This window comes from Embiotoca jacksoni, unplaced genomic scaffold (assembly GCF_022577435.1).
Source record: "Embiotoca jacksoni isolate LCO1_2020_lvr unplaced genomic scaffold, fEmbJac1.0.p SCAF_26, whole genome shotgun sequence".
Classification (NCBI taxonomy): domain Eukaryota; kingdom Metazoa; phylum Chordata; class Actinopteri; family Embiotocidae; genus Embiotoca; species Embiotoca jacksoni.
In genome coordinates, this window is record NW_027185377.1 from 1,996,419 (window position 1) to 2,009,432 (window position 13,014).

General features: G+C 42.9%; 2 protein-coding genes across 2 annotated transcripts in view; one reads left to right on the forward strand and one right to left on the reverse strand.

Moving 5' to 3' along the window:
• Positions 1–7,409, reverse strand: LOC138204658 (very long chain fatty acid elongase 6-like). Its single transcript, XM_069160056.1, has 4 exons — positions 7,032–7,409; positions 4,552–4,683; positions 3,417–3,568; positions 1–2,250 (listed from the first exon to the last, which is right to left on the reverse strand). The coding sequence occupies exons 1-4, from the start codon at positions 7,121–7,123 to the stop codon at positions 1,820–1,822; spliced, it is 807 nt and encodes a 268-aa protein (XP_069016157.1). The 5' UTR covers positions 7,124–7,409; the 3' UTR covers positions 1–1,819.
• A 4,002-nt stretch (positions 7,410–11,411) lies between these two features.
• The window catches only part of LOC138204648 (PH and SEC7 domain-containing protein 1-like), a 52,381-nt gene continuing 50,778 nt past the window's right edge, over positions 11,412–13,014 (forward strand). Inside the window, exon 1 of the mRNA XM_069160020.1 lies at positions 11,412–11,740. The gene's annotated coding sequence lies outside the window, so the exon portion shown is untranslated. The remainder of the gene's footprint in view (positions 11,741–13,014) is intronic.

A 13,014-nucleotide genomic window follows, 5' to 3' on the forward strand; every position in this document is an offset into this window, starting at 1 on the left:
AATGTTGGACGGTTTATTCAAATAAGCTGTATTAAAACACACAAAGGGAAAATATGAGGGTTGAATACCAACAGCAGCAAAGGACAAATGTTGCTTTAAAGTCACAAAGGATGATTCAAATAAAAAATAAAAAAATCCAGAAACGGAATATGTTGCGAGAATGTCGATAATTTACATAAACTTCCCCAAACTGGGAGTAAAGATATCTGCAGGGACTCAAAATTATTTTGTTAGCTCAAATTCTGTTTATTTTTGTCCCTAATTTTCAAACTTCATTTATGTTTGTTCCTGTGAAATACTGGACCTGTAAAAATCCTTCCGTCTTCTGTTTTTCCCGGTTGGGCTAACACGTTACAAACAGCGCACAACAATGCTTTCAGGACACGCATAACAAATAAACAGATATGCTGCCGAGTTGTTAGAAATAACTAAATTATTTCATACATGGATAAATGCTCCAATTTTCTCATTTAATCGACTGTTCGTTTAGGCTCTAAAATGTAAAACGTGGCAAAACTTCCCACAGCCACAAGGTGGCGCTCTAAAACTAGAAAACATTTCAGAAACGATCACCAACAAAAACAAAAGCAGCAAATTGGCACATGAGAGTTGCTATAAAAAAAACACACAAAAAAAACAGCTAACGTTTGACAATTTTGCTTGAAAAGTCACAGAAAAGATTAATTAATTATAAAAAAAAATAGTTGCAGCTCGATAAATGTCACTCACAGGTCTGTGAAGTAGAAGTGCTTCGTTTGCATCTATTTTCTGGGCTAAGCGTGAGACAACACAGTGCTCACCCAAAATCTGACAGAAGCACCACAATACGTTCAGTGTTTCTGCCTTTATGTGCAACACAGACTTTTACACAACTGGCTCCTGGTCTTTGAATGCATCCTACTGAGTGTTGAAGCTGCCGGCAGGTCGGTGATCTGTGACCACACCGGTATTTCCAGTGATGGCGTCAGATGTTGGATATATTATCTGATGTGTGTGTGTGTGTGTGTGTGAGAGATAAACATCCCTCTTGTCATTTAGTGCATTAGTCTTCATTCCTTTTTTAGTTTCTATCCTGCAGGTCGCAGGAGACACGACTTCAAAAAGGAATAGTTCAAACATTCTAGTGGAGGAGGTTAGCTTAGCTTAGCATAAAGACTGGAAGCAAAGGGAAACGGCTAGCTTCGCTCTGTCGGAGGTGAAAACTGCACCTGTCAGCGCCTCTAAAGGTCGCCACTCAATGTATTGTTACTGTGTTTAAAAAAAATATATGTATATATTTACATTTGTGTTAAAATCTGCGGTTTTAGAGGTTGAAGTTGGTGTTTTTTTTTTTTTTTTTTTACTTCCCCTGCTTCCAGTCTGAGCCGACCTCAGACTCCATAACTGTGTTTTAACGTGCAGACATGAGGACATGCAAACAAGCAGAATGATGAACTATTTCTCCAACAATTGTAAAACCTAATAAGTACTTTTGTTATTCAGAGCATTTTACAGACTCGCTTGTTCATTACGACCACCGGACATCTGTGAAACACCTTTTGACAAACGTTTTGGCCCTCTAATAGCTGCTATTAAAAACTGGCCGAGAGTCGAAGTGACCGAGGCAATAATTTAAATGTAGTGAGTGCTGTTTTTAAGTGCTTCTATCCCCTTTAATCATTCTTCCGGATATTCAAAAGTGACCCATCGGCCTCCTTTCTCTCTCCTGACGCTCTGAATCCACCGATAAATCGCTGATTCTGAGATGCAAAGAAAAAAGTCGTGCGTGAGAAGAGAGAGGACGGAGCGAAGCCTTCGGGCCGCTCGCCGTTCTCCCTCGCTACTCCGCCTTGGACGCTTTGTCCCGGGAGGAGCCTCTGAGGTAGGAGTTGTAGAAGAAGGAGGCGAAGAGGAGCAGGTAGCTGAGGTACATGAGCGAGCCCCACGTGATGTTGTCCATGTTGGACGGGCAGTGCACGTCGTGCCGCCAGCGGTACACCAGGCCCACCACGGCGAGGCCCATCACCATCTGCAGGATCTGGGTGGCCGTGATGATCATGGCGAAGGGGCGGGGCACCCGCAGGCCGGCCGCCCGCGCCGCGTAGTACGTGTACATGAGCGAGTGGACGGCGTAGTTCATGGTCATGAACCAGCCGCCGCCCGCCACCTGGTCCTTGTAGGAGTACCAGGAGTACAGCAGCACGGTGATGTGGTGGTACCAGTGCAGGAAGATGAGGCGCTGCTTCCGCAGGACGATGAACACCGTGTCTCCTGGGGAGGGACGGGCGGACACCAGTCATTCACCAGCACTTTCAATACATTTAAATAATAACATTATTGTACTGTTTCATATTCTATCGCTGTCTCTCTCTTTTTTTTTTTTTTGTCGAAATTCTCACAGTAAGGTACCGAAAAAGTGTTTTATTCTCCGGTACAAAAACTCACCGAGACCCGTTTATAAAAATATAGTAAAGCTTCATTTTGCAGTTTTCCTGAAAAGAACTTGTACCAATCTCTGGGTTACTAATTAAATGGAAAACTGACAACAGTTATTTTAGTTTGTGACTTATGTTTAGTTTAAAAGCGTCTGCTGATCAGAAAAACGTCTTCCTCGTTCGTGTTGAATCAGTTAAGTGGTTTTACTAAATTCGTCTCTCTGCGGTGCCAAATTACATTTCACTGCTCTGGAAGCTTTGTAGGAAAATATGAGGTATTTAAGGACCTGTTAAAAAAAGAAAAACAAAAGAAAAACCTTTGACCTACAGTGGTTGCATTCGGTTTCAATTTTAGCAACAAATGCAGTGGTTTGGCTCCTCCAGATGTGCGCCCATGTTCCCAAATAACAACAGTTGCCTGGTTGAGCTTGTTTTACACCACAATTATCTTGCATTTCTGATTTTAAAACGTATTTTATTTGCTCTGATTACACCGTCTCGTACCGTCTAGCACCCTGCAGTAAAGTGACGGCCCGGCCGTAGGAATGTGAAAACATCCTTCTTGCCTGCCGCGGAGGAAACATCGTCCGTATCAATCATGCACTAATGGAGATTTTCCCGCCGACCTCAGCATCTGCCTCCATTTTCCCCGAGCAAATCTGAGGCGCTCTCCGAGACCAGATTACCGTGCAGACACGGAGATCTTCATCTCCACCCAGAGAGACAGCTCTTAAGATAAACGTCTGATAAATCTACTGGAAGAGGAAAATGATGCGGTCGCTTAAAGTTAAAGTTTATAAGTGGTTTGTTAGGAAATCTTATCTTCTTTATTTTTTGGAGATTAATTTGGTAATTTGAAGGTCAAAAGAACTTCAGAGTAAAACAAGACAATTTAACGATGAGGTGAAATTATTCCACTTTCCGACGGTATTTAAACGCCTCTAATTCAACATGTGAACGACCTGTTTCACTTTCAATTTAAAAGCTATCGAAACATCTCACCGAGCTCGGGGGCTTTGCTGAGGACGAAGGCGTAGGCCCAGAACTTGGTGACGGGGGCGCTGTAGAAACTGTTGTCGCACACCGACTGTCTGAAGCCGCTGTTGGTGAGGACGTGCAGCATGTAGAGTCCGGTCCGCACCGCGCCGATGATACTGCAGCAAAACACAAAAACGCGTCTTAAAACTGAAAGCTGACAAAGCATTTTCAGTCAAAGCTGCCCGAGGAAATAAAAGTCTGCAGAGTCAGCGACATCTTTTAAGTCTCTTCTTAAAACACACTTTTATCTGAGAGCCTTCTGCTGATTTTAGTTGATTTTAGTGATGAATTCTTATTTCTTTTATACTCCTGATTTTTGCTACACAAATAAAGTTTATTATTATTATTATTATAATTCTGTGAACATCTGTCTGAACTTTTAATCGCTTTAAATCCTGCGAGGAATGTGTCCGTTGTTTTCATCTTCAACATTTTAAACATGTTCTCGGATCCCGTTGCCTCCCTGAACTGTCTCAGCAGCATGTGAAGCCTCCTGCAGCTAAAAGCAACAAACCTTCCTGTTTACCCAGAAACAGTGAAATTACTACAACATCCAATACATGGCAGTAAATCAGAGGCGTTTACGCCGCAACATATCACATACAGATGATAATTTATGGAACAATTAGCTGGAAAAAACTGTTTTAATTCATCATTTAATTTATAGAATATCAAATAAAAAGGTGAAAACACCAAAGCAGGGTCGACGGAGGAGTCCAGGAGTTAGTTTTACTATTTTAAGACCTCAACTAAACCATTTCTAATCAATGCAACATAATTCAGATAAGACAGACCTTCAAACACTATCGATGTGTATTAAATTAAAAGTGGCAAACTTAAGCAGACAACCTCTCTGGACAAACATGTACAGTATTAAAAACAAGCTACACAATTTAATACCTCAGAGAGTTGTATTTAAGACTTCGTAATACTTTTGAGGTCATAAGTTTCGCAAAATTTATCCACTTTTAATACTTTAAAACCCCGTGAAGACTCATTTTACAATGATATGAATGACCTGAGTAATTAATCACATTTACTGTCAATTAATTATTATCCCCCCCATCCTTCCAGGTGCAGCAGTGTGGGTGTGTCCCACCTGAAGATGGCCAGGCTGAGTGACCACAGCACCAGCGGGCGACGCAGGTTCAGCTTCGGCCGCTCCCTCATGAAGTAGCGGCCGGCGAACACGAGCGCAGCGTACAGGCCGCAGAACATGAACGACTTGTTCCTGCAGACGAGAAAAAAAAACAACAAAAAAAACACGGTGAGTCGACACCTAAAATATACACAGCAGGCAGGACGTGGACAAAATAACAGGAACACCACGATTCACCTGAGGGGAATCTGAAACCTGTTGTTCAGTATCGTTTGGTGTTATAGGTCGACATGTTCTACTGGGTTACAAAACCAGAGGAAGAGGATGACTCTCTCTCTCCCCCCCCCCCCCCCCCACCCCACCCCGCCCCCACCCACTTGACAAACAGCCCGGCTGAACCCTACATCACCTCTTCAGACCCTGAAACACGAGTCCATCACAGATGTGGCGCTCTTACATAAGCAGGGTTACACAATTACACCAGACGGACGCAATTAAAAAACAAATATGACACGATGTGACCTGTCTGCCCTCTGGGGCCGTTTGTCGAGTCAGCACTTCTTTTTTTTCCTTTGTTTTTAAAAAAAATCAAAACCATGAATTAGATCATGTCAGTTTTATAACGCCGACCGATCACTCCCGACACCAGCCCCTTCTCATTTATAATCACAGCAGAGGATTCTGGGAGATTAGTCGCTGACACACTGACCGCTCAGACTGCCAGTTCTGGGTGATGAGGCAATTTTCTCTCCGTCTGGCTCGTCGACAATCACCGATACGGTTTCAGTGTTTTCTCTCAAGACTTAGGGGGGATGGGGGTCATCCACTAAGTGAGGTTTAGGTTTTCCAGTTAAAAATGTGCAATTTTACATCATTTTTGTTACCATATCGGTGTAAAATTGTCTAAAAATTTTTGGGGGGAGGGGGACACCCTAAAGACAAAACTTGCAAAAGACAGAGAAGGTCATCTCTGGAGCAGAAACAGCTGAGCTGAATACTGAATAATGGAGGAAATGATAATGTGCACACTGATGATACTATTAATCTGCTTCAAGTTAAAAAAAAAAAAACAACAACTAATGATTAATGATTATTATTATTATTATTATTTTAAATCAGCGTTGTCTTAACTTGACTAAAGAGTCTGTAAAAGCAGGATGTGCGTGAGGCTGCTGTTGTTTGGGAGCAGATGACTAATCCAGATTGGCACAATACATATCAGGATGAGTCGATGCTGCTGCTGCTTGACCCAGTTAAGACCACGGGGGGGTTTCTGATAGCCGTTCCCAGTTCGTCCCTGTTGGACGAGGACAAAACCTGCAGGATGCCAAAAAAAACCTCTACTGACGCACAAGTGGGAATATTACTTCTCAATGATTGACTTTGTCTTTTGGTAATTTAATAATTATTTTCGGGGATAAAATGTCAAAAAAAATAAAATAATAAATACCCCCAAAAAATGTCCCGCAAACTTGACTGAGCATTTGTTGCCTCTGAAAGCGCAACGCAGAGAAATAAACTTGACAAAAACTGCAATAAAACACCAGCAAAAAATAAATTAAATGGTTATTTGAATATCAGAACAGCTGACAATTTAACCTCTTGGTTGGCTGATTAATCAACTATTTATTGTAACTTTTGAAGTTGATCCCAAACATGATACTCAAGTCTTAAAAAAAGAACATATCCATATCTATAAAAGAGATATGGGTTTGGACTCCAGCGGGCCGATAAATATCAATAAATCATAACAGATTAACTGATAATTAAAATGAAAATATGCAGGAAAATATGCATTCTGCTACTTTAAAAGAAAGACGCCCAGATGCTGAGAACATGAAGGAAGTGAGGAGGTGAGAAGAGGAAGTGAAAGGTGGTGTAAACGGTTGACTGACATCCTGCTGTACATAAAAACGTGTCACTTGGCATCCGAGCACTTTATTTGATCACCAAACACATGCAGAGTTCTCTGTGTTTCTCAGCCACAACAACTGAATCTAACTTAATAAAAAATGTGGTCCTGCAAGGTTTTCTGCACCTGACAGCTCATTGCACAATGAGGAAGTCATTTCTGAGCAGTTATTCTGCTTTTTTTTTTTTTGTCACAGAAAGAGAGATAACGTCGTTACTGTAATAATCATGTTTTCATGCATGTTTGGCCTCTAAGGAGAACAGCTGACGTCTCATTGGTGCATCTTCAGAGCACATTTTAAATTACAGCGGGTAGTAATCTGATTACGTGCTAATCTAGAGCTGTGGCACGTTCACGTACAGTTATAAAGCATATTAATAAGGTCGGTTTATGAAGCGGTGGGAGACACCAGGTCCGGCGTGGACGGAAGCCGCGACGGGATACAAAGCCCACCGCGCTCCGTCCGGAGGAGGAGGAGGAGGAGAAGAGGAAGAGTAGATCACACCGGCGGGTTTTTTTTAATTTATGTTTATTTTCTGCTTATTAACTTTGTCTTGTAACGACTCACCAGTTTTCCTGCATCCACTCCATAGCTCGTCTTTCGTCGAAGCGCCGCTCGAAGTCGTACTCCTCCAGCGGGCTGAGCTCCGTCGCGTTCATGGCTTGCTTTCTTTCTTTCTTTCTTTCTTTCTTTCTTTCTTTCTTTCTTTCTTTCTTTCTTTCTTTCTCTCTCTTTCTTTTTTTTTTCTCCCGCTCTGGAAGTTTCTGGGAGGTTTCGGAGGGGGAAGAAATAAATGTTAAGCGGGCTGAAGATGGCTGCTGCCGGGCTACAGGGTGACCGCGGCTCGGTTCTCCAGCGGGTACCGGCTGGTTTGTCACCGGTGAGTCCGGGGGACGGGAGGATGCTGTACCACCAGATGTACTCACTCACTTCTTCAGCGAGAACAAGCGAGCCACGGGGAAACGAAGATATTCCGGTTTGGACTTTCAAAATAAAAGTACTCGTAGCTAGCAAGGGATTATTGAACCTCTGTTTTAAAGTGAGGGTTAACATTTATTTATAGGGGGTTTATTAATTCAACAACAAAGAGAGACTGAATGACCACAAAGAAACTCAAAACGATCAAAAAGAAATATAAACCAACACAAAAAAAGTTAAATGAACATAATTATATGCAAAATAAATGCACATAAACACACTCGAAGCGACACTATCGACTTAAACAAAAGAGCCACAGTGATCACAGACGGCTGCAAAACAACCTTCATTCATGACGTTCGAACGACTACAAAACAGCCACAAAATGATGACAAAAGAAGACACGAACCCACCAGATAGAGAAGCAGAACGCAAAATGAACACAAGCGACAACGCAGAAACAATAACAGAAACTCGAAATAGGCAGAAACCAACAAAAATGAGATGCAAACTGCCCTCAATAGTCAATAAATGTCCACATAGATTCAGATTGATGAACCGAATTGATGCAGAACCACCGCAAGGTTTCAAACCTTTGATGCAAACTGAACACAAATCATTTCAAAACTGTCGACAACAACTTATCGCTGGTATTTGTCTTTATCTCAAAGGGGTTAACGCAAATCAAATCCAACTTTTATTATGAAGGTGAATGTGATCATTTCCGGTCGCCCAGTGCACGTTCTTGCTCTCTCCTGGAGCATGCAGTGACAGAGGGGGCGGGGCTTGTCTCTGACGTAGCCTGGTGGGAGCATGAGCACCAGGAGTATTGACACCATGAAGAGGAACTCGAAGAACCCTGGTTTGGGTCACTGATAGCAACCCATACTTTTCAGATTATATATCACATAAAAGACAGAATTATACTTTAGTTTATGAGGCAAATGTATTCTAAGAATTTCCAAAGGCATTTTTTTTATTCATAATTCATTTTAGCAGCGTCAAATTGTATAAATAATGTTATTATACATTGCATGCACATGCTGTGAAAATGCTCTAAAAATACTGTTTATGTGCCAACTATCCCTGATTTTAATGACTGCGGTGTGTTTATGCTTAAAAAAAAGTATTACATTCAGTTTTCTTTCTTTGTCTTCACATTTCCAAGTGAATTGATTAGATGACTAGTAGTTGTTGTTTTTTAAGCAAAAATGCCCCCCAAAAAAAATCCCGTCTCAGGCTACAGTTTTCATTCTGGTGAAACAAAATGTACACTTACTGTATATTTAGTTTTATATGGTGATAAACTGATTATCTTTGAGTTTTGGACCTTTGATCGGACATATTGACACAGTGAAGACATGACCTTAGACTTCAGGGAACTAACTGTGATGGACATTTTTTTTTAAACTTTTTTCTAAAGTTTAATCAGTCCGAAAATTATCTGCAGAATAACCTGTAATGAAAATATTTATTACTTTCAACCTTACATGTTAAATTTGCCAGAATATTCATTCTATTCTTTGAATTTGTGTATATAATATCTGATAAAAGCCTTTATTCTTCCGGTTATAGCGCTATAAAATCCACTCTACATGCCTTTTCAGTGAATGCTTCCTTATCTTTATTGGCAAATCCTCCCATCTGTTGCAGAAACCTTTGACACAAAACAGGGCAAAGGTAGCCCAGACTGAGAATGTGACAGGATGATTACACAAACCAAAAGGATAAACACAGAGGGACATCTGCTGGACAAAACATGACATTACATTCAGCTTAATCCAGTGAGTTGTGGGGCCGCTGGTCCAGAGCCTGTGTTTAAAGTGTCTCGTTTGTCAATGAAACAACCACAAAGCAACGTTGTACAGTAACAAAGCGATGCAAAAGGACTCAAATGGATCACAGAGGCTCAGAATGACTCAAAACTGATAAATTTAGACTCAGAATGACTCAAAACAGCTAGAAATGGACTCAAAATGACCAACATCAACCACAAGGAGCCGAGGGATGACTTAAAACATGAAATAGATTCAGTCGGGTTCAAAACAACTAGAAATACACTCAGAATCACTCAAAACTAACATCTTAGTGTTTTTAAGGAGAGTCAAAACAACCACAAACCAGCATAAAAGAGGCTAAAAATTAAAAATAAATAACAGAGACATGTAAAACCTCAGAGACCGTGAAAAAAAGAGCTGGTGTGTTTTCTGTTTCCAAACAACTACTTTACTTGTAACTCGGCGCGGCCGATTGACCGACGCAGTTTAACGAGAAGACTTAACTGATCTTGAGTTTGAGAACCGAGCAGCCGCTGGGGGATGAAAGAGTTACTGTGAATCTGTAGAGTACATGGAGAGCCTTTCAGCAGCCTTTCAGCAGCCTTTCAGCAGCCTTTCAGCAGCCTTCAGCAGCCTTTCAGCAGCCTTCAGCAGCCTTTCAGCAGCCTTCAGCAGCCTTCAGCAGCCTTTCAGCAGCCTTTCAGCAGCCTTTCAGCAGCCTATCAGCAGCCTTTCAGCAGCCTTCAGCAGCCTTTCAGCAGCCTTTCAGCAGCCTTTCAGCAGCCTTCAGCAGCCTTTCAGCAGCCTTCAGCAGCCTTCAGCAGCCTTTCAGCAGCCTTTCAGCAGCCTATCAGCAGCCTTTCAGCAGCCTTTCAGCAGCCTATCAGCAGCCTTTCAGCAGCCTTTCAGCAGCCTTCAGCAGCCTTTCAGCAGCCTTCTGGACGCAGCCGCTGCCCTTCAGTCCACTTCCACCAGGTCCACAGTTCCTCTTCTCTGCCAGCAGGTGGCAGCAGAGAGCAGGAAGGTTTGTGGTGTGTGTGTGTGTGTGTGTGTGTGTGTGTGTGTGTGTGTGTGTGTCCGCTGCAAACAGAGAGGAAAAAGACATTTTAAAGACAGTTAATGCAAAAGTTCTTTCTGTAGGACAAAATAAGTGCTGATGTGCACATTGGATGTACATCATGCAGCTGTTGAGGAAGTATCCGTAACTAAAAGTACCGATACCGCAGAGAAAAAGTACTCCTTTACAAACTACAAGTCCTGCGTTAAAAATGTTACGTACGTAAGAATATGGTCCGTGAACATTTGTGATTTCACCACGGACCTGAAGCTTGAGCAGAGAACTTTGGATCACATTTTTTGGAGAACAGAAATACGTGTTTTCATGTTGGAGAACCCTGTTGCCATGGCGCCACAGGTCAGGTGGTTCACAGCGAATGTTTTCCCCTCAGAAGGTCCCAGTGGAACTCGGTGTTGACAGTCTGACTCTGGGGGACGAATTTAACGGTGACGCGAAGAAAACCCAGCTGGTGTCTCCTGACCTGACGGGCCTTCTTCATAAGGTCCAGTTTGTACTTGTATTTGATACGTAGCAGCAGTGCACCTGGTAAGACGGACAAATTAACGCTTTGAATCTGAATCCCGCCGAACCGCCTCCTGACACGTCTGAAATTATTCATTTTTCCTGTCGGTGCTCAGACTCCATTTATAGTAGAACAAGATCCAAAAGGGGGGACTACAGGAGGAATATTTTTTTGTAATACTTTTATTTTTGTTAAATCGTGTTTGTGCCTCATTAAATCAGCCGTACACAAAGTACTGTTTGACATAACGCTATCAGCTGCTAACGATGGCTAACCCGGCTTTTCCAACTCAAACTCCGGTGTGAAGTCTAAAAGATCTAAAAGGTAAATGGATCGCAGCATTTTCCTCTTTGTTGGGTGAGAACGAGCTCTTTAAAAAAAGAAACGCGTTAACGTCTTCCTGCAGCGCCCCCTGGTGTTCGGACCCGGTATGATCGTTCAGAAACCAAAACCAGAAGATCAAACAGGAACTCACTGGGGGACTTTTAATGAAGGATGGTCACTTGTAATTTGAGAATTTTTGCGTTGTTACTGTCACTTAGATGAAGAATCTTCTTCCATCTGCCGGTGTTGATTAGGAGGCAGGAACTGGGCATGCCCAGCCCGGTGGGGAGGGGAGGGAGGGGAGGAGGGAGACGAGGAGGAGACGGAGAGTGGAGGAGTTGAGATGTCTGACAGTAAAACCTCGACGAGGAGCTCATTTCACATCACGGCTGTTTCCACCTGATGCGAAACACACCGTCCCTCCAGTCTCTTCACACGACTCTCTCTCTCTCTCTCTCTCTCTCTCTCTCTCTCACACACACACACACACACACACACACACACACACACACACACACACACACACACACCAGGAGCGGGAGGAGGCGGATAAATGTGGACCGCAGTGGCTGTACCAGCGCGCTGCCTGCAGCAAACGGCGATGCAACAGCATCTCATCATCCGCGGCACCGGGGACATAAACGCCGCTGCTCCGGAGACACCGGCGCGTTTCCTGGTGAGTAGACGCCGGACTGTCGGTCTCTTCTTCGGGTTGGTGACGGTGCGTTTTCAACCTTTGGCTCGGTGTTTTAAAAAAAAAAAAAAATTGCGGGGTGTTTTTTTTGTATTACTGTGTTGTGCTGTTGCTGCATCAGATGCATAACTTGAGCCACGTACGGTGAGTGCAGCCACTGCATCACCGACAGCTCCGGACCTGTAGGATGCAGAGAAAGGACACGCACCGCACCGATTCCCGGTGCCGGTGACGCATCTGTGCGTGCCACTCGCGGGCCCCGCACAGCAGTCAAGTTTTGCCCTTGGCAGGAAAAGTTGGCGCTGTAGTGTTATTTATCTAAGGTGAGTGTGTACGTGAGAGGATTGTAGATAAGTTTGTCTGCACCTGGAGACGCACAGGTGAAGGCACGTGGGCTGTATCGTCGGTTAAACATATGAATTAGACCATTTTAAATAAGACTATTTCCTCCTAACCACATATTTGTTGATTTTTTTTTTTTTTGCCTGCAGACTATCAAAGTGATGAGATTTAATGTTGAATGCAAAACATAAAAATAATCATAATATATCATAATTTACACGTTAACCATGATTTAAAACTTTTCTATCAATTCTTAGACTTTTTCTGCTGCAAAAAAAAATAATCAATTAACCAATCAGATGATCAATCAAAACTTCATCTGCAACAACTACTGGCTCATTTTTGACAAAATAAAACATTTGAAAATGTTTTTTCTTGACATTTTCCAAACCAAACGATCAGTCGGCATCATAATTTATAGATTAACGATTGTTAAAGTGCTCATAGCCTGATTGATTTTGGTGCTATCAGATTGTGGCTGTATGTAAACACTCCTGGTGATAAATTACTCTGCAGAAGAAGTGTCCTCTCTGCAGCTCAGAGAGGACAGAGCTGCATGTTCGACTGAAGACCCCGAACGGCCGCTGAGGGCAGCTGGAAGCATTTCGTCTTCATTTATTTGCAGTTTCTGAACCTCTCCCTCCTCCCCCCTCCCTCCTCCCCCCACCTCCCCATCATGTGGGGCCTCGGTCTAGACTCTGCCTCTGGGTCTCTGGGCGAGGGGACGGTGGGGGTAGAAAAAGACTTCATTCTTTTCCACCTTTCCCTGAACCTGAAGTGCAACACGAACACAGAAACCTACAGCTGCTCCATCATGTGTCTCGGAGGAGGCTGTAACTGCTGCTGTTTGTTACACTGCAGATGGACGATTTCATAGCGCTGTAACTCTTTGGACAGTTAGGGTCAATTGCAGG